This window comes from Pundamilia nyererei, unplaced genomic scaffold (assembly GCF_000239375.1).
Source record: "Pundamilia nyererei isolate P.nyererei 1_Seehausen unplaced genomic scaffold, PunNye1.0 scaffold00253, whole genome shotgun sequence".
Taxonomy (NCBI): domain Eukaryota; kingdom Metazoa; phylum Chordata; class Actinopteri; order Cichliformes; family Cichlidae; genus Pundamilia; species Pundamilia nyererei.
Window position 1 is genome coordinate 288,507 of NW_005187654.1, and position 23,558 is coordinate 312,064.

Here is a 23,558-nt window from a genome sequence, read left to right on the forward strand (position 1 = left end):
GTTGTCATATCACTACTAATATTTTTATGTGTCCATTTGCCCCCTATAAGATGTTAAAAAGCCATCATCAATCATGCCTAAGTGACATGTCTTACTCAGAAATGTATTCATTTTCATACATTTTAAAGGTCACTTGGAGAGTTTTTGAGGAAAATTTTCTGCATAGTCTTAAACCTGCTACAGCTTGAGACCAACGACATAAAATGAAGTTAAATTCAGTTAAGTAATTCACCCTGACAAAAAATGTGTCCGCGCGCGGGCGTGTGAGCGCGACATACTCGTGGCATTAAGTTTTTGCAGAGCTCAACATTATTTCACCCAAGATTGGTTCAGCGTGTGTGTGTGTGTGTGTGTGTGTGTGTGCATGCATCACTGTGTGTTTCATCCCGTTTATAGTGCCGCACCCTGCCTTCTGTGCGTAAAAGCCACCACGTAGCCGACATCATCATCATCATCATCACCGCACACCACGTTTCTTCCAGCAGCGGGACGAGCCGGAGGATAACGGTTCACCTCACGGGCAGGTTGGACACAGAGATGGGAGAGGAGCGGCGGCTTTTCTGGCTATGACACAGACACAGCGGGCGGGAAGGATGGCTCTCACCAGCCGGGAAATGTTGTGCTTGATCGGAACCGCCTGTCTCTGGCTGCCACTGTTAGCTGAGGTACTGTATCCTGCCTGCTGCTGATGAGGATGTGTTTTTTCTTTATAGTGCAATGTGCCCTGATTTATTTATTTTCTTTTGTGTGTCTCTCTGTGTGTGCTTTCCTTTTTTTTTGAAGCCATGTCCCGTGACGGTCACGCTTTGCTGACCTCTGCTGCATTTCATTAAAAAAAACCAAAAAAACCAAAAAAATCGAATTAGTCCGACAGCCTGATTAAACTGACAGTTGTATTGATAAGCCTGTAGAAGAATTCAGGGCTGTGCCGCCACGTTGTAAGGTCTATATCACAGAAAGGATGCTTTCGTGTTTTTTCTCTCTGGGCTGCATTTCCAACAATGCAAGTGCAGCTCAGAAATTTAAAGAGCACCACATTTTAGCCAATTAATGGTGGCATGAAGGTACACTGCCCAATTAAGCGGAGTCTACATTGTTGCACACACCCATTCGTGCTGGGTGACAAACACAACCCCTCCACCTTCCTCTCTTTTCTCCTGCTCCTCATCCTCTTCCTCCACCCCCCGCGGCAGGATATCATGAGAAGAACCCGTCGGTGCCTCTTCTGCCCCCGCGGTGTTTGGGGAACGGACCCAGCACGGGCTGTTAAAGCTGTCACTGCATGTCAGCGTAGAAATGTTAAATTCGAAACGCGAGGAAGCAGGTGTTTCTGTCATGCGTGGGTCAGCTGGAAGTCAGGTTCACTCATCTGTTCTGTGTCTTGCAGAAGCAACGCAATCAATTAATGATCAATCAATCAATTATTCGTCACATTCGTCCAGTTTTCCTCTCACTGCAGTTGGAGTGTGTTGCGTTAATATGCAGCATATGAGCCGAGTAGCCAGTGTAGAAGTCATTAGTGGAGTACAGCAGTGTGCGGGATTTAATTAGACCCACTTACACTGAAAGCAGCCGTGCACATCGAGCACACCGAGCACGCTGCAGATGAATTCCTAATTTTTCATCTTTATTAGACAGTTTGTTTTTCCCCCCTGGCAGGAATTCTTGGAATTCAGAAGCTCTTCATTTTGTTGGAAACATGTGAACAAAACAGAAAATTAATCTGGAGATCTCTATACCCTACAAACTGCTTTCCTGTGGCTCAGTCTGTGGAGACTAAAATGCTTGTATGTAAACAATAGGCAGAAACCAGCCTCCAATTTACGTCACAGAATACATTTTTGTGTCATCTTCACTTAATAAAGAGCCAATATACAGCAGATTTACAAATATGAATTATATTATTAATAATACAGTAGCATAATGTTAAATAAAATGAATGTTTCTGCAGATTATGAACCCTTATTAGAGGCTACAACATCAAAGTTAATGGGATTTGTGATAAAATTGCTTTATGATTTACCTCTGCCAAGGAGGTTATTTGATGTATCGGATGGTTGAACAATATTTTATCACACAAACTGAAACATCCAACTAAGAATCATATTCACAAATCTACAGGATACTAGTAACAGCAGAGGGTGGCAGAAAACACCCTCACTGTGAAATAAAACAGGGAGCTTAAATTGAATTGGCCAGTGAGGACATGTGCATGAACAAAGCTGTTTGTAGTCATCTATGGAATCTAAGGAATTTGATTGGAAGATTGGAATGAGGTTTTTTTAGGTCCTGTGTTTGCATCACTTTTGTGTTGGAGGAACTGCAGATTCATGAATGGTCATTCGCATGTCTTCAGGGACTGCAGTCCTCCAGGGATATTGGTTGGATAAAAGAGTGGAGCAAAAACAGTTGAGTATTGAGTATAGATGGTGCTTTCAGTTGGAGGACCTCTTCAGAACACTTTAGGACAAGACCCCATTCCCGTGTTCATTGCCAAGAAGATCATGTCTGTTAACTGGAGTAAAACATCACCACTACCACAAATCCTGTAGACACACGCATAATGGCGTTAGCGAAGCTGTGAATTAGTATGGATACATTCATAATGTATAAAGTCACAATGGCCTTGAACCCTTTAAACCTTAATTGTCAAGGAATGTTCAGCCATACTATGTCCAGTGTTTAGTGTTCTGTGCAAGATTTATGAGTTATTAATAAAAAGTTGCAGACTGTTTTACTTGTTTTAGTTTTTTACCAAAGGTGTGGCTTGACCCACAAGTGGTTAACTTTTGAATTTAATCTGGATCTGAAGCCCCTTTTTCACAATAGTCATAATGAAAGAAGAAAAACTGTGAGACACTGTCATAAACTAATCTGGATCCAAAGACTCAATGAATGTGTGGTGTGAGGGGACCTTTCGGCCTTGGTGGAAGCATGCTCATGTATTATAATCAACTGATTTACTTTACTTTACTTCAGCTTTGTTAAATAAAAAAAAAAGTCAGCTAGGATATCTGTTGCACTGGCTAAACATTGAGGTTACTGTAGCGAGGAACTTTTTATAATCAAGATTTCTTTGTGTCACTTGCATAAAGGGGGGAATAAAAAAAAATCATCACCTGTTTTGCCAAATTTTCATATTAAACATCAGGATTCAACCTCAATTTAACAGTGAGGTCAGTTAGTGGAGGAGAATCCTCCTAATCCTGCTCTGCTGGTTATAAACTAACCCTCTCTGCAGCTGGTTTGCTGTCAGACCTGATAAATACTTTCACTTTTCTTATCTGTGCCTGACAATCATTGTGTCACTATGCTTTCAGCACCACCGTGAAGTCTTCTGCAGGTCCCCAGGCTCCCTTGTAATAACACATAATAAGAAATGCCAAGTAAAATCACTCTACCCTTTAAAGGTTTTGACCCTTTTAAGGTTTCACATCATAAAAGTGACAAAAATCATCATTAATATCCCAAAACCTTACCAGCAACAGTCATCTAGGTGGCACGCACGAGTGTGATCATTTATGACTAAAAGCATCACGTTGGAGCAACTTCCTATCTCAGTGCTGCAGCGGTCTCGATTATTGCTTATTTATTTGTTGCCCTTCCATCTGGTGTGGTGCGTCTGTTTGCATGGCCAAACACTGGACGCAGGTGCAAGAGCAGATTAGTGCCGTAATTGAGCCGTGTGATTGACATGAGCGGAGATATCGGCACCCGTGTCTGCTATCACAGGTCGCCTGTTCCTGATGTAATACCATTAAGCTGAGTCTTCTGGGAGGCGTTTGCGTGTTGGTTTCACGCGTGCGTGTGCAGTGGCCAGAAACAGTGACAGGAAGCAGAGAGCAGAACTCACCTGTGTGACGGTGAAATGCGCTGTATATCGCTGCCCTCTCAGCAGAGCAGATGGGCTGTGTGTTGTGTAAATGTGTATCTGATATCTAAAATGAAATAAACACTGCAATATAAACTCTGATGCTGTCTAGTACTGTATGTGTTTGCAGTTACTGTGCTGTACTGTCGTCCCTGGGTTGCTTATACTTATACTTCAAGTGGTGAGAATCAGGGAGTAAACTCATTAATACATCGAAAGTACATCGAGACGACTTCATGTTCAAGGATAAATGCCAACAAATCAGAATACTTTAGGGGGAAATGCTTGAATCTGCATGTAAAGTTGCACAAAAACTAAATATACGCAGTACTCAAGGGATTACCCTGTGTGCAGTAAACCATTAAAGAGGACCTCTTCTGCTCGTCTCCAGCTCCATGTTTTTTATTCTATGACTCAAGAGTAGCTTTGCATGATTCACAGATCAAAATAATCCTTATTTATCTTATTCTGGGCCTTGGTGCACCCCCTCAGTTCATCCTTTGTCTGAAATAGAGAGTTTCAGTTTCTCCACTCTTCAGTTAACTTTTATTCTGAGTGGCTGTCCCTCACAAGTATTAGGCTGGAACAGCAGGTGAGCAGGGCACCTGTGCTTCAGATATATCCGCTCCTTATGACGTCTTACAGAGCCATGTTTAACACGAGCATCGGTGTATGAGGCATGAAATGAAACGAAATTATCGAAAATATACACCTTATAGATAGAAAATTACCTGTCTTATTTTATAACAATGGCCACAGTTGCTTTCGTGCTCAGTGAAGGTAATTGTAGAGATAATCTTGAGACCTTATGACTCTGTCCATTAAATTTGTTTCTAATTAGACTCAATGAAAGGATTTTTCTCCTTTTTTGGGGGTGTTAAGGCGCTATTATCGAGCTGCAGTCCAGCTGTTTTGGTGCTTTCACATTTGCTTTTTGCAATTCATAATTATGAGGAGTCAGATACGGCCTGTAACTAATCATCATGCATATTTTAGAATGTTGTTTATGCGTCACGACTCACTAAAGTTCAGACTTTGTGGTGGAAAATGAATCATGTGCTGGTGGCCTAATTTCCACCAGTTTTCAACCAAATCTGCTTAGAAGATCTTTGCCTTTCTATGTTTGCTTTTAAATGAATTTCATGTTTTTTTCTTGTTCTTTGTTTACTATTATACCAAGATGAAATTCTGGTCCTTTGTCTCACTCTCTTTCTTTTGTGCATGCAGGTGGTGGCTGAAGACAGCTACTTAAATGAGGTGCAGAACTCAGGTAGGCGAGAGGTGACGCTCTCATCCTCTTTCTGTGCATTTACTTTCTCCTCCCATCTGTCCTCCCCTCCTACACCATCGCTCTCCTTTCTGCTGTTTTCTCCGTTCCCTCCAGTTTAACCCACATTCTGACTCAGACTCTCACAAAGCCCCTCCCACTCTTTCCTACCTCTCCTCTCCCCCTCATCCTGGCCTGCGCCCCTCTGCCTTTCATTTTCCTCTTCTTTCTTTCTCCGCATCCCTGAGAGGAGTGAAGGGCATGATGAAGATAGGAGGGGGGGTTGGGGCAAAGAACTCCTCCCTCTCGGCTCATTTCCAGTGCGGTGAAACATCTCCGCTTTAACACTCGCTACACACTGACAGACCCATGCAGTCAGAAACACACCATCCATCACGGGGAATCCAAATTGTGGCTTTTTAACAATACTGAACACCTGCATAAATTCACATACTGCTAAAATTGCCTCTTTTTATTGGGTGGAAATGAGGATAAATGGTGTAAAAGCAAATTTCCTCAGGTTTCCAGATTTATTAGTGTGTTTTGTGTAGAGGATGTTGTTGCTACACACCCACCCCCCATACAGCCAGCCTCCGACTGTGAACCGTGTCAAATACTCATTGTGGCTGGGAAACGGATTACGGGAGAAGGGAGACTGAGTGTTCCCATGGCGATGGGCAGAGTGCGGTTGTCGTGGCAATGAGGAGGGTGTCGAGTATTGTGTGAAATGCATTAAAGAGCGTAGTGAAATATTAAAGTGGTGAAATATAAACAAGGGGAGAATTTAGGGATCATATTGAGACATGAAAAATCATAATAAATGTTAGTTTTGAGCGATACTGAAAATGTTGCTTTTGTTTAGTTACGTAACGCTTTTTTACTTTATTAAAATTTTATGAAGCTGAAGATAAAAGTTTGATTAATGCTACTGTGCAGCTTTTAAGCATGTTTTTGCCATTCAGCACAACAAATGCAAAATATATATGTGAAAATATTACACGATTTACATGGTAAGATTACGAATTACAAAGCAGTAAGGGAACATGGCAGTGTATCCTGTGTTTTTTAAAATATTTGATGATTGTTTGTTTGTATTTGTGCCTAAGTGCTTAAAAAGAAGGAAAAATGGCTCAAAGATAAAGTTGTGCATTTATTTTTCATCAGCATCGACACAAAATGTCAGCGTTAACTCTCCAGCGACCCAACTAGTAACTACAATGACCTTGAGGTGTAATTCCTATCTCCAATTGTGTTTATCTCATCTATTATTTCTTTTCTCTTGCCGATATTCTAAAATGCTCAACTTATTTTGATTTTCAATCATTTTTAGCTCATCCGGCCAAACGTCTGATGTTTTTATGCCACGAATATGTGTCAGATGGACAAGAATTGCAGGTGTAGTACTTGAGCACAATGATCATATAGTGGATTTTCACCCAAATTCTGCTCAAAGCCAAAGTCATGTTTGTCACTTTATTGGAAATTTTACCATTTTTCAACTTCGGGTATTTATGGAAGAGGATTAGGGCCACTGAAAAACAAAAGTGGGCACGTCTTTTCCCCCCTGCTTTTCCAGAATTCTGAGAAAAAGTCACAAGTCTGACTTTAATCTCAGAATTTTGACTTTTTTTTTATCAGAATTCTGGAAAAGAAGAAAAAAAACAAAAACGTGCCCCCTTTTTTTTCTTCTTCTTCCTGTGGCCCTAATCCTCTTCCGTAGGTACTGGCCAGATTTTAGTGCAACAACATTAATTTGCCTTGGACATGACTGTTTGGCTCCTCCTTGACTTCTCAGTGTATTTTAAGCCTCATTTGTTTGCGGAGTACTGCCAACTAACCAGTAACACAAAAACCTATCACTTTCTTTCTGTACACATTACATTAACTTCTAAACTGTGCTGGATATGAGAGAGGTGAAAAAAGGAGCTACAAAATCCACAAATTGTAGGCAAAAAATGTCATTTATTTTGACTTTCATTCCTCACAAATATTATTTATTTGGATATTGCAAAAAAATACAAAAACCATTGCAATGAGTCAGGGAATTATGACTCCAGTTTGACACTTGAAAATTAAATCAGATCGATGTTCAATCAGGTATATATGTAATATTAAATATATCAAAATTAAAGGGACAGTGTTTTTCTCTGACTTGCTATGTGGATATATCTGTTGTATCTGTTTAATATACTGGAATCTACTTTAGCAGTGCTCACAGTGCCCAAAAACACATACAAAAGAATACACTACTCCGCAGCAACATTTCTTTCTACAAATCCGTAAACACGTGCAAAATGTGCATCTATTCGTGACTTACAGAAGCACATCCTTTTAGTCCTTTCACCACTTTACAGACTCCACTCGTACCTCCATGTCGGCTATATAAGTAAGAACACCTGGTGAATTCATATTTTGTCTTGAATTCACAGGGGTTGCTCCCATTTACAGCACCACTTTCTTTTCAGTTAAATCCTCAATTTTATTATTTCCACCCATTCTTGTCCCTCGTTAACATGCTGTTCGATCTTCTGTGCACGAAGTGCCGAACTTGTTACAAGCCTCGAACCTTTCACACTTGAACTGACGTCACCATATGTAGCAGGAAAAACCCCCTCTATAGTTTAGTCTTTTTTTTGTAGTGTAATGAATTAGTCTGCAGATGAAGCCACCGTCCTACATTCATAAGACAATTATGAAGCTGCCTGGCAATATGTCAAAACGTGATAGACTAAATAATTTAATTATTATACGAAAAACTGTGATAATAAATAACTCATTAGTCATTAAATGCACATCTAAACTTTCTGAAGGTTTGAATATTATTTTCCTCCTTAAAACAAACATTGAGAGACTTTCGTATTGAGATTCACATTCATTGTTTTTATCAGTTTGCTTTTCCTTTTTACTTGTCAAAACTGGATTTATTCTACTGTCATTTCTTTATATTTTCTTTCCAAGGAGCCAGTCTTTCTTGTAATTTTAAAGTGGTGTGCAGCAATAGTTCTTCAGGCTTTCTGGAAGATTTTTCCATCATTTTCAGTCCCATCCTTGTACCTGAACATTTTCAAACGAGAGAAAAACGCCCAAATGTTGTGTCAGTTTGACGAGGAGCTGAAACACGTTAGAATTGTTGATCTATTTTTCTCTAGCTAATTAATAGCAAAAAGAAACCAAACAAAACTGAAAAAAATCTGTACTTGGATAGGCGATTAGCAAATTTAGCAAGAAAACCTCACATATTCACATTATCTCACTGATAAATATCTGATAAAGACATTAAATATCCAAAACGTCCTTCATATTGGATATATGTCTTTAAATGTAAGGCACTTGGCTTTTATCCCACAAAGACTCAAACAGAATAAAATATTTGATTCAAAGGGTGAGTCTCTGAAGCCCCGCTGACTCGCTTTCACCAACAGGAACTATTATCATGGGATCTAAATTGGAGCCAAATTCATTGTCACAGGGATTAAAGTACGGATAGAGCTCCTCGGTAAAGAAACACTCAGTGAAAGAGTAAATAAGCGTTGCAGCCTCCGTGTCCCAAAATGATATTTGACCTCGGTCGTAATCCACAAAAACCCCGATCCGCTCCACTTTCCCAAAGTGTACCGGCTCATCCGGAGAGTTGAAGGTTTCAAACTTATTTTCCAGGAACCACATGGCCCACAGCCCACTACGCAAATCCCGACTGAGTGACCCTCTCCTCTGGACCGACGCAGCAGCCATGCCCAGACACCACTCGGTCTTCTGACCCACGTAAACCTCGAAGTAAAACTTGCGGGATGAGAAGCTTCTGTTTCCCAGAACTGCAAGATGCTCAGTGAACATGCTTGGGTTCGAGATTTGGTTTGCCAACCATCCTGAGCGCATGCTGTATCTTACTTGTTTCAAGTCGTCCGATATCATGAGCAGAGGATGAGCCGTGTCCGGATCCAGCAAGACGTTCACCTCGTACTGCTGCATATATCTGAGCGTGGCTTTATTTGACACGTCTGATCTGTCGCACAGTTTTTGTATGTCTGTGTTCATTTTGTTGAGCGTTGTTCGCAGCTGGGAGACGGAGTTTTTCAAAGATTCGCCTATGTGTTGTATCTCCAGGTGTCGGTTAAAGCTGAGATGGGAAGGATCCATTGTTTGAGGCAGGACAGAGGAGCTTGGGTAGTGCCGGAGAAAATGGAGCTGATCTTTAGTCTGCTTTAGCTCAATCAGCTTCACACTTGTCACCTGCAGCTCTGTGATCTCCTTCTCCATATCACTAATTACCCCTCCTGCTTCTTGTTCTACAGTTTTTTGCTTCTCCTCGATGACCGCGATGAGCTCTGTCTGACTCTTCTGAATCTCAGACACCAGGTCTGTTAGGTCCTGCACGCCGCTGGCAGTCACCTTTTCAGTTTCTGTCTTGCTTAGCTTTACTGATTCCTTCACTTTCACAACGTTCTGGAGCCTTTCCTGGATCATCCGCTGCACTTTACCCTCAGTGTGCTCCAGCAGGTTCTTCTTCTCGTCGTACGCCCGCTCCACAGGAACAACAGAGTGCTCCTTGTGGCGGGAGCTGGAGCAGACGTCACACAGCAGAGCGCTGTCGTCTCTGCAGAACCACATCAGCAGCTTGTTATGTTCCTCACAGATCCGCCCCTCCAGGCTCGCCACAGGTTCAATCAGCGTGTGCTTCTTCAGTCCAGGGGCAAGGTGATGAGGCGCCAGATGAACGTCGCAGTATGAAGTCTGACACTCCACACATGATTTAATTGCTTCTTGCGGCGTGTCGGTACAGATGCCACATAGCACCCCAGCTCCAGGGCTGGCCTGCAGTGAATGAGCACTCCAGGTGTCAAAATCTTTAGCTTTAAGTGACAAGACGTTTGACGCGAGCTCTGAAATGAAAGTGTTGACCTTGAGATCCGGTCTTCTTTCAAAAGCGTGATTACAGACAGGACACCGACAGACTTGCGCATCTTTCCAGTAGGTTTCAATACACAACATGCAGAAGTTGTGTCCACATGGAGTGGAAACTGGGCGAGTGAAGACATCCAGGCAGATGGGACACAGAAACTGGTCCTCAGAGAAGAGACTGCTGCCAGATGCCATTTCTAAGAAAACAGACAAACACTATTAAATCTAGGCCAACATTCAGATTAGCTGCTTTAGCTAAAATAAGTTCATGAGCTATTCTGGAGCTTTTAACAGCAGCTGTCACTGCATTTTTAGTGGAAGTTAAATTTTTGCCTAACTCTTTAAAACAACCCCCGAGAGTTTACTTATATAAGCAAAAGGCTTATCTTTGCATTTAGTGCTGTAATTATTTAACGCTGACTTTAACCATTAAAGTTAAAACTCGAATGGCAGGTTTCGCTCTGTTGTTTTCAGGCTGCAGAACAGGATGCGACCTGTGCGATCACCTTAATGAGCCTCAGTATTGCCCGGGAACAAATTTTTCCTTTTTCAGCCAGCATCGTCCTGATAACATTCAAATCACTTCATAACCAGATAGTCTGCACTTAAACCACAGAGCAAATGTACCAAACTGCACCATCATCGAGACTCAGGATTAAATGGACCCATGCTTATAGACTGGGTTTTTAATAAATGCCGTTCTTTCTCGTTTCATTTTCAAACTATGTATTTGCATTCTTTTTTTTAACCTGTTGCTATGTAGTAACAAGGCATTTTCCTGTATAAATAAAGATGAATTTATTGCTAACTTCATGAATCTTTATTAACTTGATTAACCTTATGAATTTAAAGCCACTAACCCATATAAAAACAGCACCTGGCTGTGCAGATCTGAGCTGCAGATCTCTAATAACATAACTACTGATGTTATTCACAAATAGACTGATTAGATGAGCTAATGTGAAAGCTCACTATATGGAGATGTGGGGTAACACATACCCACAGAGCAGACAGGTCTGGCCCGAACCTGGTGTCAAGCCGGCACTGCTGGGTGACTTCTGGCATGGGTAAGTGGTATGTCATCCAGATATGAGCCATGCCTGGCATAGATGGCACTGTTTATGTGATGGCATGCCACATCTGGCCTGATTGTGGTTTGGTTTATGTGGCCCAGGCTCATAGAAAACAGGTCTTCCCTGGATCCGGCATCAAGCTGGCCCTTCTGACTGACTGGTGTCATGGCAGGGTGTATGTCAACCAGACGTGGGCCAGGTCTGGCAATGACAGCACTATTTATGTTCCTATTTTCCTATTTTAGTTAGAAGACCCAAATGCCATGTTGCAATACTATACTGCTATGGTAGCCAACGTTTCAAATGCAGGTTTGACAGGTTTGTGAGTGTACACTTTATACTAAACCTAGTGAGGGTTTACTCATGTTTACTACCGGTTGGCTATAGCGCAGGAGACAGAGCAGGTCACCTACTGATTGGAAGGTTAGTGGTTCGATCCCAGTCTGCATGTCAAGAGTTTGAACGTAGTTATGAAGCACTCAATTTAGAGGAAGTGGGTGAATGTGGCATGTTGTATAGAGCACTTTGTGTAATCTGGGAGAGTAGAAAAGCACTATATAAGAATCAGTCCATTCACTGTCTGAACAGAGTTTTCTCATGTTACTATTGTGTTCTGGCACATGTTGTTATTACATGGCTTGATTAAGGTACACATTAGGCTGACATCTGGGGCCAGAGCTGAAACTGTTCTGGGCCAGCAGTGTGTCTGCAACTGGCCTTGTGCGGGCCACCTCTGACAAACCTGATCTGGGCCACCAAAGGGTCGTCATTCTTTGCGGTATGTGGGCCATGTGTAAACACATTGTGTGGGCCAGATCCGGGCCATACAAATTTTGCTATGTGGGTATAAAAGCACACTACAGTCACTATGCACAAAAAGTGCAGTAAGGACAGTTAATAAGATCGGATATATTTCTAAATTCAAAAATGTGGAAATTCACAGATCTGGTCAGATTTAAAACTGGTCAAATAATATTCAGAAGAAGAAATAATGTGTTACCAAAAAATTTAAATGTTAAAAGTTTTCACAGACAGAGAGGGGAGCTACATTTGAAAAAACACAAAGCGAGGACAACAACGAGGAGCATGCAGTTAACAGTCTGTGGAGTGGTTTTGTGGAGTAATGTGGAGAAGACTATACAAATATAAATCAGTTAAAAAATTATATAAAACACCAATAAAGCACTATATGGAAGCAGTGGGGTGTTAAATCTTTATATTAAGAATGACGTATTATAAAAAGCAATACTTTTGGACAGGTGTAGTTAAATAACTATAGATCAGTGTATAAAGGTGTATATGTTAATATAAAACACAGGACTGCATTTGATATTTATGTAAGTATATTTATAGCATATATGTATATTTTAGATTGTATAATTAAAACAGATATATACGATGAATTAATACGAATTGAACTGGATAAGACCAACATTTTTTTTCCATGTGAATGTGATGACTTTTACTGATTTATGCTGACTTATATTGATTGATTGATTAATATTGAGTCTTACTAAAAGGAGTTAGTAGCTATCAAAGATGATCGTAGTTGTGCATTAAGAGGAACTGCTCGTTTGATATCTTGAACGTCATTATTTATATATTGATTTATTCATTTTTAAATCACATGTGATCATATTTGGAAGTTAGTTAATGCTTGCACTAGTTAGGGTGGATGGTTACCGAGCTGTCACTGTGATATTAAATAGGATGGTGAGTTTGGCAACCAAACAACAGACTTGAAACAAAATGTACCTACTGGGGAAAATAAACAGCTGATTCCTTTTCTTCTTATATCTCAGTGCTGAATAGGACAAACCCAGCTGTCAATCAAAGGGCTTACACCCCTTATAATCAGGCTGGTCTACGAGTCCCTGCCTCTGATAAAAATTTAAGAAATTCCCAGTGGGGTTAAAGTGTAAGTAAAATTGGCTTTCACTTTCAGTCTGAGAAGACTAGCATGAAGCATGATCTTAGCTGTTTCAGAGCAAAAGCTACTCCTAATCAAATAAAAGAGGATTAAAAAGGATTCAGAGTGACAGATTTTGCAGGAGTATCATGAAAAAGACAGAAACATTTCTACTGAATATCAAATACTCACCTGGTTGCTGACATCAGAATTTCCTACACTGGTGAAGTCTTCTTATATCGCTGAACCAGGGCGGCTGTCTCACATTCTGCACTTAGAAACCGTTGTTTTCAGGATGTCTGTGAAGAAAAGTTATGTACACGGATTGTTGGCTTTGCAGTTGATGGTGGAGTTGTGGTGATGGGCTGATGGGGAGGTTGCAACCACATTTCTGCGTTACATCATCCCTAATATAACTGTCATTTAGTGCATCGTTCACATTTAGAACTTGTGGTCCATGATGCTGTAAAACACATTAGAGAGCTGAGTCATTTTCACACATTTATTAGTTCGTTGATCTCAGCAAACGAACACGTTTGCCTCCTTCTCAGTCGGAAGATTCGCAGATATGGGTAAAAGAGGGTTTACAGATGACAGATTTCCTCTATGGGAAAAAAACATGTCATTAAAGCAGAGAAAGAAAAAATCTGCTGGGACAGAATATCATATTTTGTGTTGTTTTGTAATTGGCACAGCTGGCCAAATAGCACAAAGTGAAAGAAGTCACAAACGAAACAGTCTGTATTGCCTCGTTTTATTGGCAATAAAATATTACACATTTTAGTTTCACTTAGAAACTACACAGCAGAGTATACGCTATTGTTATATGTTTAAGTTCTGAACTTTCAAAATTCACAATTATTCTATAAACATTACATTGAGAATAGAATACATTTTTAAAAAAGTTCTAATAGGCTTAAAAATATACAGGACCACTCTAGTTTCTAAATTATTTTCATGGAAAAAGAAAAGCACATATCACACTCTGCTTATGATCCATATGTTTAAGCCTTTGAACAAGTAGAAATTTTTTTTTATAAAATCTCCACGCCTTGTACAGCTGCCATGAATGGGGGAAATCACCTATAAGAACCAAATCTGTTTTTTCCTCAGGATGTACAAATGCTTTTCAGTTCAGTTCAGTTCAGTTCTTTTTTATTTCAAACATGCTCTCCTGCTGTAAGTTTAGCCATCTTAACACGCTCCTCTTTTAAAGCTAGCATCAAGTGGCCACTAGAGAAACTGTAGTTTCTAGCACTTCTATTAATGGATTCGGTTTTATCAACCTTTCCAGACTTGTTTTGACACAGTGAGGCAATGAATGAGAGAAACCACTTAAACTATTACTCATTTGGCCAACTATGTGTGGTACACAGGTATCATCCCACTCTGTCGGTAACCTTCAAATAGACTGGCAACTTCCTTGAACTTTATGCTATTGTTGGAGTCATAATCAGATAAACTAAAAAAAAAAAAATTATAAAATTAGTCCCACGTGGCCTTTGTATCCTTGGCATATGCAGCTGGAAAGTATGTTGCTATTGTTACTTTCACTTCTCATGCTTTTTGCCCTAAAAGCTGCAGTTCAGAGTTCACTACGGACACCGGAAACATAGTGAAACGTGGGAAATTCGACTCCGACAATTAAGACAACAAATATCTTCAATCGGGAATATCACTAAAGAGATCGTGTGATCATATTTTTGAGCTGTGACAACATTTCTCAGCTAAAAGGCTTTACCGGCAAAAAAGTTTATGACCGTACAGCACATAAATAATATTAATTGCAGTAGCTATGTGTTATTAAGAAAGCTTAGGTTACTAGTGACTACTTACTTGTTGCTCCTCGTTGGTGTGGGAGTGAGAATAATGAGTGTGGCTCAGTTCCCTTTCTCCAGAAGTATTTTGCTTTTGGTTTCCTCAGTGTCAAATTTCCTTAAAGGGACAGGCACCCCTTTTCTTGCTGCTTGCTCCGCATTCAGGTTTTGAGTCCAGTATGAGGTTGATTTAGATTTTTTAATTCTTAAGGATACATTTGTGCTTTACTTCAGAATTGCTTTTCCTCTTATCTGCCTCCAGTCTGTCTGTGTGTGTTTGTGTGTTGCAGTGTTGGTCACTCTGCAGTGAAATCTATGGATGTGCGTTAGTGTGTGAGGTGAGCTTCAGGGTTGCAGGGCGGTGTGTGCTGAAGAGATAAGGCTTGGGGGTTGCTGATACACTGCTACCATTAATCATGGTTTAGTAGCCGCTTGGCCTCCGAAACCCCCGAAGCTTTGGTGAGGGAAAAGTAAGTTCTTTAGAGGAAGATGCAACGACTCAAGAGGAAAACACTCCTGTAGCTGTAGAAAACAACATTCAGTCGAGCTCTTTCTTTGGTTTAGGGGGTTTTCATACTTACAGATCAGCCAAAGCGAAACTTGAAAAGACAGAAGAAGAAAAAAACACTCACTAGCCACTTTATTGGATGCAACTGCTGTTCAACTACCTAATCAGCCAATCGCATAGCAGAAACTGCATTTAGGTTAACATGGTTAAGATGACCCGCTGAAGTTCAATTCAGTATCAGAATTGAACAGAAAGGTGATTTAAGTGACATAAATGTGCAGTGGTTGTTGGTGCCAGAGGGGCTTATCTGATTATTTCAGAAACTGCTGATGTACTCATAACTATTTCTAAGGTTGACAGAGAATTGTGTTACTGATGCAGGAGGAAAATGGCATAAACAGCAGTTCAGGATCCTGTTGTATCTAATATAAGTTAGATGGTAGGCTGATGTAAGCGCATTAGTGCTAAAAACTGCTCATTTCAGTCTGTTGCTAGGTGGTTGTTAGCAACAAAAGGTGATATAGATAAGAACCTGCATGTAGCCCGAGTTGGCAGACAAAGTTGTGTATTATAGTTAACATTTTGTTGATATTTGTAATGAACTTGGCATAATTTTCACCGGGATTGTTTTATTTTTTCCTCTTAACTGTCTTCGGCTTGTTTGCTGTTGTGCTGTGAATAAAAAATGTAGTGACTGATTGTTTGTGCCACATTAAGCAGATGTTGATCTTTCACAGGAACGAGTTTGAGGTGCTGCTGCTCTGTCCACAGAGTGGAAGAAAAAACAGAAAAATCATTAGCAAACATCCTGGATACCTGTACCAAAGTTCAGCCACCCTTCCCACATTTGTCACAGAAGCAAAGGACTAATGCAATCAGCAAAGGTTCAGCCATTCTTTAACATGTTATAGTTCAGTGTGGCCCTGCAGACCAACATTCCAACAAATATGCAAATACAATAAAAAGATCAAGTAACTAAAGTCAGAGAGATCCTATTTTCCACTCTACTTGTATAAATCATTTACCTTTTTAAGTGACTTTGCACCTCTGAGTGTGCTGTGCAGTGCCTGTATGTGCACCACTCTCCCCATTATATTTTTTAGCATGATTTCTTTTCATTAGCGCATTCTGTGTGCGTTTTAATCAGCTGCAGCACAAAACCTGCTCTACATTTTGTGGCCTAATTTTGCTACACTTTGATGTCAGCAGTTTCCCTCTCAGACTGTCGAAGCTTCACTCACCCATTCCTCCCTCTCAGAGAAGATTACTGGCAGTATCTGGCCACCACCGTGTTAAATAAGGAGGTTCAGGGTCATGGAAATTTCCCCAGTTCACCATGGATCAGTGCGGTTGAATGCCTTAGAGGGGATCCTGCTGCAGTACTGGAGAATCATCCATGTAGGGTTTTATGTTAAGATATAATAAAGACACGGGGATAATGTGATTTAAATAAGACCCGTTTTACTCCCATTTCACCTCTCTTTTCCCAAACTATCTCTTTTATTCTCATTGTCCTCGCTGACCCAAATACCCGTCCTTTCATCCAAAACATCTCATTCTCTCATCTTCCTCAACATATACTTACTCTCCTCTCCCTTTGGTGTGCAGTGCCTCTGTCATGCTCTGAGGGATTCACAGAACTGGGATACTACAACGGCACCGTGTCGCAGACGGACTCTGGTGCCCCCTGTCTGAAATGGACTGAGTTTCCAGACTATGTCATGCAGTACCCGGGCCGCGGCCTGGGTGACCACAACTACTGCAGGAACCCGGATCGCGAGTCCAACCCGTGGTGTTTCTTCCGACAGAACTCAGGAGCAATTGGCTGGGCCTACTGCGACTGCCACCAGGGTATATCCACAGACGCTCTGAACAGTTCATGCATGATTAAAAACAAGTTGACCTTTAAATGATTTCATTCCACATTTAGTGCTGTACGCATCCCCCCCCAGCAGATTCAAATGAAACATTTGTTAGCTGTTGGTTAAGCTGTTCACAAGGTTTTCACACCAAAAAAAAAGGGGAAGATACTCTTTTATGTAAAAGGTAATATCTGCAAAACAACTGCAACAATTCAAAATCCAAAGAAATTTGGTGTGTAAAGATAAAATTCTATTGATACTTGGCAGTCATGACTGATTAATGACTGAGCTTCAATAACGTGTGGACCCTTTGTGCACAAGTTCCTTGAACTGCATTATTTTAAATGTCCAAAAGGGGAATGTGACGCTGTTTTTCATTTTATTTATTTTAGTAAATATTTTCCTGATGAGTTTATATTCTCAATGCAAGTTTGAAGAGTTCTTTAAATCAGCAGGATGTTCATTTTGTAAATTGTGGCTCCAATTACAGTAAAACAGTCATAAACCGAACCCCAGTTCCTCTTGTAATGGAGAATAACTTCTAAATCTGGTTTCTGGCATGTAAAATCTAAACTTTCTATATCAGTATTACTCAATTTAAAAATAAGCCTCTGACTGGCTCAACAACCAATTTCTAAACTGATTAGAGTTCCAGGTATTTCAAATGTTACCAACATCTATGAATTTAATGTATTTAATAGAATAACTGCTTTCAAATCCATGTGATTGTGGGGCTTTTAGTATTTATTTACACTCACCTGACACTGAGGATCCCTTTTTTCCTTCACAACTGCTTCAGTTGTTTGTGGCTCAAATTCATCTAGATGTTGGAAACAATCCTCAGAGATGTTGGTACCTACTGACATGATAGCATCACATTAGTGATGTGAATCTCTTGTTCCACCACATTCCAAAGGTGCTCAGTTGGACTGAGATCTGGTGACTGTGGACTCACTCAGTCAGTTCAAGAAACCTGTTTGAGAATACCCGATCTTTGTGACTCAGCACGTTATCCTGCTGGAATGCTTTCATGTTGTTTACAAAATGTTCTCACACTAACATGTGTGTGTTGCAGCAGAAATCAAGACTCAATAGACCAGGCAATGTATTTCCAATCAAATGCAAACTGTAGCCTCTGTTTCCTGTTCTTAGCTGACAGGATGTTTTCTTCTTCTGCTGTAGTCCATCTGCTTCAAGGTTCTACATGCAGTATGTTCAGAGATACTCTTCTGCATACCTTGTAATGAGTAGTAGCAGGACAGAGGTACACGCTTCTGCTCACTACATATTTTTTCTTTTTCAGACCAGTCTCTGTAAACCTTAGAGATGGTTGTGTGGGAAAATCCAAGTAGGTCAGCAGTTCCTCAAATACCAGCCTGTCTAGTACCAACAACCATGCCACATTCAAAGTCACATTTTATCCACTTTGTGTTGCTCAGTTTTAACTTCAACAGTATCATTTTGATTAAATGCACTGAGATGTTTCCACATGGTGTACCTAACAAAGTGTCTGTTGAGTTAATTTTATCTGATAAATGTAAATGCTTTTAAAAAAAAAAAAAAAACAGGCCACTGGTTTTGTGTCATCTTGTAAAACTGGTCTGCTGGGAAAACAAGTTTAGTTTTGTATAGCTATATATTTGCTATGAAACAACAGACAGCCACAGATAATTACGAGCTGTTGCATGTATTGGAGGGATTAGCATTTGAAGAGACAGATATTCCCCTCTGGACAAACGAGTTTAAAGGATGACTGTGGATTTTAGATACACCTGAAACCAAACTTCAAAGGAATGCTAATGTTTGTCTGCAGGATGTGTCAACAGACAAGTGCTTGATAAAGTGATGTAGAGGTGTTCAGTGCTGAATATTGAATCAAACAGTGGAGCTCTGCCAGAGATACGATCACAATCTAATAACTGAATAACAAACACCTTGATGAGCGGTTAACCTCACAGTATGTGTGATGCCTGTGAAGACGAGTTTGTACTGAACTTATTTGGGTTATTATGTCAAAATTATGTTTATTATCTACTTGTGTTGCCATTGTGAATTTTTGAGTTTTCTGATCATTAAAATTTGCGTGTTTGTGATTTTAGGTGCTACACGTCTGGTTGGCAGCTCAATCTCTGGCAGCGGGCGAGTTGAGGTTTACCTGAACGGCCAGTGGGGAGCAGTATGCGACTCTCACTGGACAGACCGGGATGCCAGTGTGATCTGCAGACAGCTGGGTCTGGGGTAGGTCGGATGAAACATCTGCTATGAGTTACAGTGACGTGCGACTGATGTAAAAAGTTCATTCTCACCGGTGACGTTTCTATTTTCAGCGATATCGGCACAGCATTGCAGCACTCTCAGTTCGGCTCGGGCTCTGGCCTATTTCACTACGAACGTCTAGGTTGCCGCGGTGATGAGAACACCCTGAGTAAGTGCCGGAGCAGGATGTTCGTCACTGGTGACTGTAGCCATGGAAACGAAGCAGCAGTGGTGTGCGCACCACCAGAAGGTCAGTGTGACTTCCACAATGTTGTGGCAAACGCACCTGAATGTTTCGGCCCATACATAAGAGGAACAGAGCGATTCGGTACCAATAAAATGTGTGTGAGAGCATTCAAGGTGGATGCTGCTGGATCTCATGCCATCTTTTAAACTCCTCTCAGGCAGTGGCCCTCCTCTGCGACTGGTTGGAGGTGAGGAAGACTTTGAAGGTCGTGTGGAGGTGTTTCATGCAGGAAGGTGGGGCTCTATCTGCGATGACCAGTGGGACGACAGGGACGCAGAGGTGGTGTGCAGACAGCTCGGTTTTGGGTACGTTCACACCTCCACCACAACTAGATAAGAGATGTATGGAAACATTCTGATCTTTGTCCTAGTTTAAAGGTTACGTTGTGAGCCTCAGGCCACAGAGACACCTACTGTAGTAGGAGAGCCACAAATGTACAGATGAAGAAAGCAAACACTATGCCTGTTTTAAATTGGCTTTCTATCCCCTATAAGGTCTTCTCCTTGTGCACCTCTGGACCAGGTCCAGAACTGCTGCTATTTCTAGATCACTCCCTGTATGTCCTGTTCTCACCACCTGGCAAGTTGACCCAACTTTCATGTCAAGGATCGTCACCGGCTCGATCTCTGCTCACGAATAAGAGGCCAAACAGTTTTTAGGGGATAAGTGTACTCCTAAAGTAGCAGGCAGCATATGTACTGCGGTACCTGCAGAGTCTTTTATGTCTGTCACATGTTCTCAGCATGAACCTGGTCTCATTGGTAAAGAGAACCGGGTGCCACTGGCACTGCCTAAAGATGATGAGTGCTCATGCATCCCTCAAAGTCTGTTTGCGACAGTTAGGTTAGAAGAATGAACTTGAGTAGCCCGCTGCAGGTCCCTGTGTCGGTCTGACAGTGAGCCTCCTGATTGTACAATCGTACTCAAACAAAGAAGTAGATAACGGTTCAGCTGCTGGCGTGTCCTTCTATAGCCTTGCCCAGCTCTCCTCTTGTAACAGCCTGGAGACACAGCAAACCTTCCTGTGATGGGACGTATGGATACGCCAGCCTGAAGGAACTGGAGCATCTGTGCAACACTCAGAGTGTAGTATTCTGTGGCCACCACCTGCAAAACCATTCTGTCACGAACCAAGGTTCATACACACAGAGTGGGGATCAAAAAGCAGACTCAATACAAAATTCACAGGAACTATGTACAGATTTATTTCTCTAACAGAAATGATCAGGAACAACCAAGGGAACGAGAATAAAACTCAAGCTGAGGAACTGAAATTCCCTGGGAAGCTGTGATCTGGACCGTGGGAAGCTGCAACAGAAAGGGGAACAATTACTTGTGTGCAGGAAAGGAGAGAGTCAAAACTAAACCAGAATTAGAATGCTGTGGCTTACAATCAGAGTCAGACCGTGGGGCTCGGATGGGAGGGTGTCCGTGGGAGAGAATCCAAGGAGGGAGAGACGGAGACTGAGGGAGTTCTCTTGCACGCAAAACATGCAGGAGATGTCTTCAATTGCCAGACGGTGACCACTAAGAGTGACTAACGGACTGGCGTGGAGCAGCCATCCGCGCTGGGTGAAATAGTTCTCCGGTAATTGGTAATTAGATGGAATACAGGTGCGATGCTGTCGACCCAACCCGAGGGCGTAGCCACTGAGTCAACACGAACACTACCTGTTCCCACGGACCATGACACATTCCCTTTTTGGGACAGTTGTTGCTGCCTCTCAAGTGCACCTGTTGTCAATTTTATTTGCACTAAAGCAGATGAAATGGATTCACAGTGGTTTATGGTTCCAAATTGGAAAGATTGATATCCCTGAAGTTTAATTAACGTTGTGTATACTGTGATGTTTGTGTGTTCCCTTAATTTTTTGAACATGGTATATAAATATGGGGTGTGTGCTGTGTATTGAACTCCCCCAGGGTCTCTGACTGCATTTACATTACTGTAACTCTTTGATGCATCTGATGGAGAAAAAGCAAATGGCACATTGGAAATGCAGGATTTTTATTAGCCAAAGCAAATGTATCACACCACCTGCCCTAGATGCCCGATTTGGCTCCCTGTGACTTTGTCCTTAAAGTGTCGCCTTTTTGACTCAGTGGAGGAGATCCAGCACATATCCCAAGTGTGCAGGTTGTTGCAGGGCTGCTCAAGGAGACGACCTTTAGGGGGATAGCAGCCAAATGTAAATCCGGTCCAGGTTTTTATGTGTGGAGTTGCATAACTTTTTGACTGCACCTTTTGGTTGTGCAGGTGTTTATTTGTCCCACTCTCAGTGGAAAGACTAATGGCAACACAATTACACAAGATTTACAGGTTTGCAGTGTGGCAGCTGAAACTGACTGAATTGATGGGGCATTGTGGATGACACAAATATAGGGAACATTCAACTCTGGAAATTTCACTAATCACTTTACAAACAGAAGATGCCAGTATCTTTAAAATCCCAGAAATGATCCATCCATCCATCCATTCGCTTCCGCTTATCCTTTTCAGGGTCGCGGGGGGCGCTGGAGCCTATCCCAGCTGTCATAGGGTGAGAGGCAGGGTACACCCTGGACAGGTCGCCAGTCTGTCGCAGGGCCAACACACAGGGACAGACAACCATTCATACTCACATTCACACCTAGTGACAATTTGGATTATCCAATTAACCTATCCCCACAAGTTGCATGTCTTTGGACGGTGGGAGGAAGCCGGAGTACCCGGAGGGAACCCACGCAAACACGGGGAGAACATGCAAACTCCTCACAGAAAGACCCAGGCCTGATGTTGAAATTGAACTCAGGACCTTCTTGCTGTGCGGCAACAGTGCTAACCACCGTGCCACCGTGCTGCCCCAAAAAAGATTTAAAACTGAATTATTTATCAGATGCCGTTGAGTAAGCTGGAGATGTTCAGGATTCTCCAGCAGAGCAGATTACAGTTTGTCTCATCTTGAAAATACTTCCTCACACACAGAATGTAAACCCTACGGAGAAGAAAGTGAAGATCTTCCTCCATGTTTAACACGAGGTTGCATTTCATCTCCCGAAACACCGGGGGACACCTCACCATCTGTGTTTGTGCGTGTGAATAATAGATGTCCTGACACTGATGCACAGGTTCCCACACAGCTGTGTACAGCTGTGCGCTGATGTGTTTTGACACGCAAAACAAAACGAAGCAAACTCGATTTGTTTTTCCCCACATGGATTGTATTCGTTATTTTTTGTTTCGCTCTGCAATAGATAGAGAATATGTGTCAAACATGTAGACACTTTGCATGCTGGCACTAGCTAACACTATTCCTCCCTGTGAACAAACAGCAGAGGAAGAAAAACTCAAATCTGTGACAATAATCAATTACAAGAGTTCTGCATTTAGTACTTTAATTGGAAGTGCAAGTTTTTAAATATAATGAGGAAAATGGAGAAGTAAAAACATTAAATGTAAGTAATGAATGAAAAACACAAGGTTTTACTTTTTTTTAACTGATTAAAAAAGTAAATTATTAAACTAATAAATAATTCACAAATGAATTGATGATTCATATGAAAGAAAATAAGAATTCTTTTTAAAATTATATCTGAGAGGCTGTAATTACAAATGTTCAGTATACATTTACCACCCGTATTTGTATTTTCTTTATACAATGTTTATTTGTAAAATTTAAACAACACATGTTAACACGAGTGCATTTAAACAGAATGCAACTATACAGTGCGTATAAAACGTTTAGCCACAGCTACCTTGCAGACCGTGTCCCTGGTTGGGCTTTTTAAAGACACAACATAGGGGAGACCGGGGATAGTTGTAACATTTTTGACATTTCTGTCTGTAAATTGGAGCTCGTCTAAGGTAGT

General features: G+C 41.3%; 2 protein-coding genes across 2 annotated transcripts in view; one reads left to right on the forward strand and one right to left on the reverse strand.

Moving 5' to 3' along the window:
• The first annotated feature begins 280 nt into the window (after window positions 1–280).
• Window positions 281–23,558, forward strand: part of LOC102207113 (neurotrypsin-like) — a 35,919-nt gene continuing 12,641 nt past the window's right edge. Inside the window, exons 1-6 of the mRNA XM_005749696.2 lie at window positions 281–665; window positions 5,099–5,141; window positions 16,953–17,195; window positions 19,306–19,444; window positions 19,534–19,712; window positions 19,867–20,014. Coding sequence (XP_005749753.1) covers window positions 567–665; window positions 5,099–5,141; window positions 16,953–17,195; window positions 19,306–19,444; window positions 19,534–19,712; window positions 19,867–20,014 — 851 coding nt within the window. The 5' untranslated portion in view covers window positions 281–566. The remainder of the gene's footprint in view (window positions 666–5,098; window positions 5,142–16,952; window positions 17,196–19,305; window positions 19,445–19,533; window positions 19,713–19,866; window positions 20,015–23,558) is intronic.
• On the reverse strand, window positions 8,135–14,928 carry LOC102206822 (E3 ubiquitin-protein ligase TRIM21-like). Its single transcript, XM_005749695.1, has 3 exons — window positions 14,856–14,928; window positions 13,212–13,318; window positions 8,135–10,234 (listed from the first exon to the last, which is right to left on the reverse strand). Exon 3 carries the CDS (start codon window positions 10,230–10,232, stop codon window positions 8,514–8,516), a length of 1,719 nt encoding a protein of 572 aa, XP_005749752.1. The 5' UTR covers window positions 10,233–10,234; window positions 13,212–13,318; window positions 14,856–14,928; the 3' UTR covers window positions 8,135–8,513.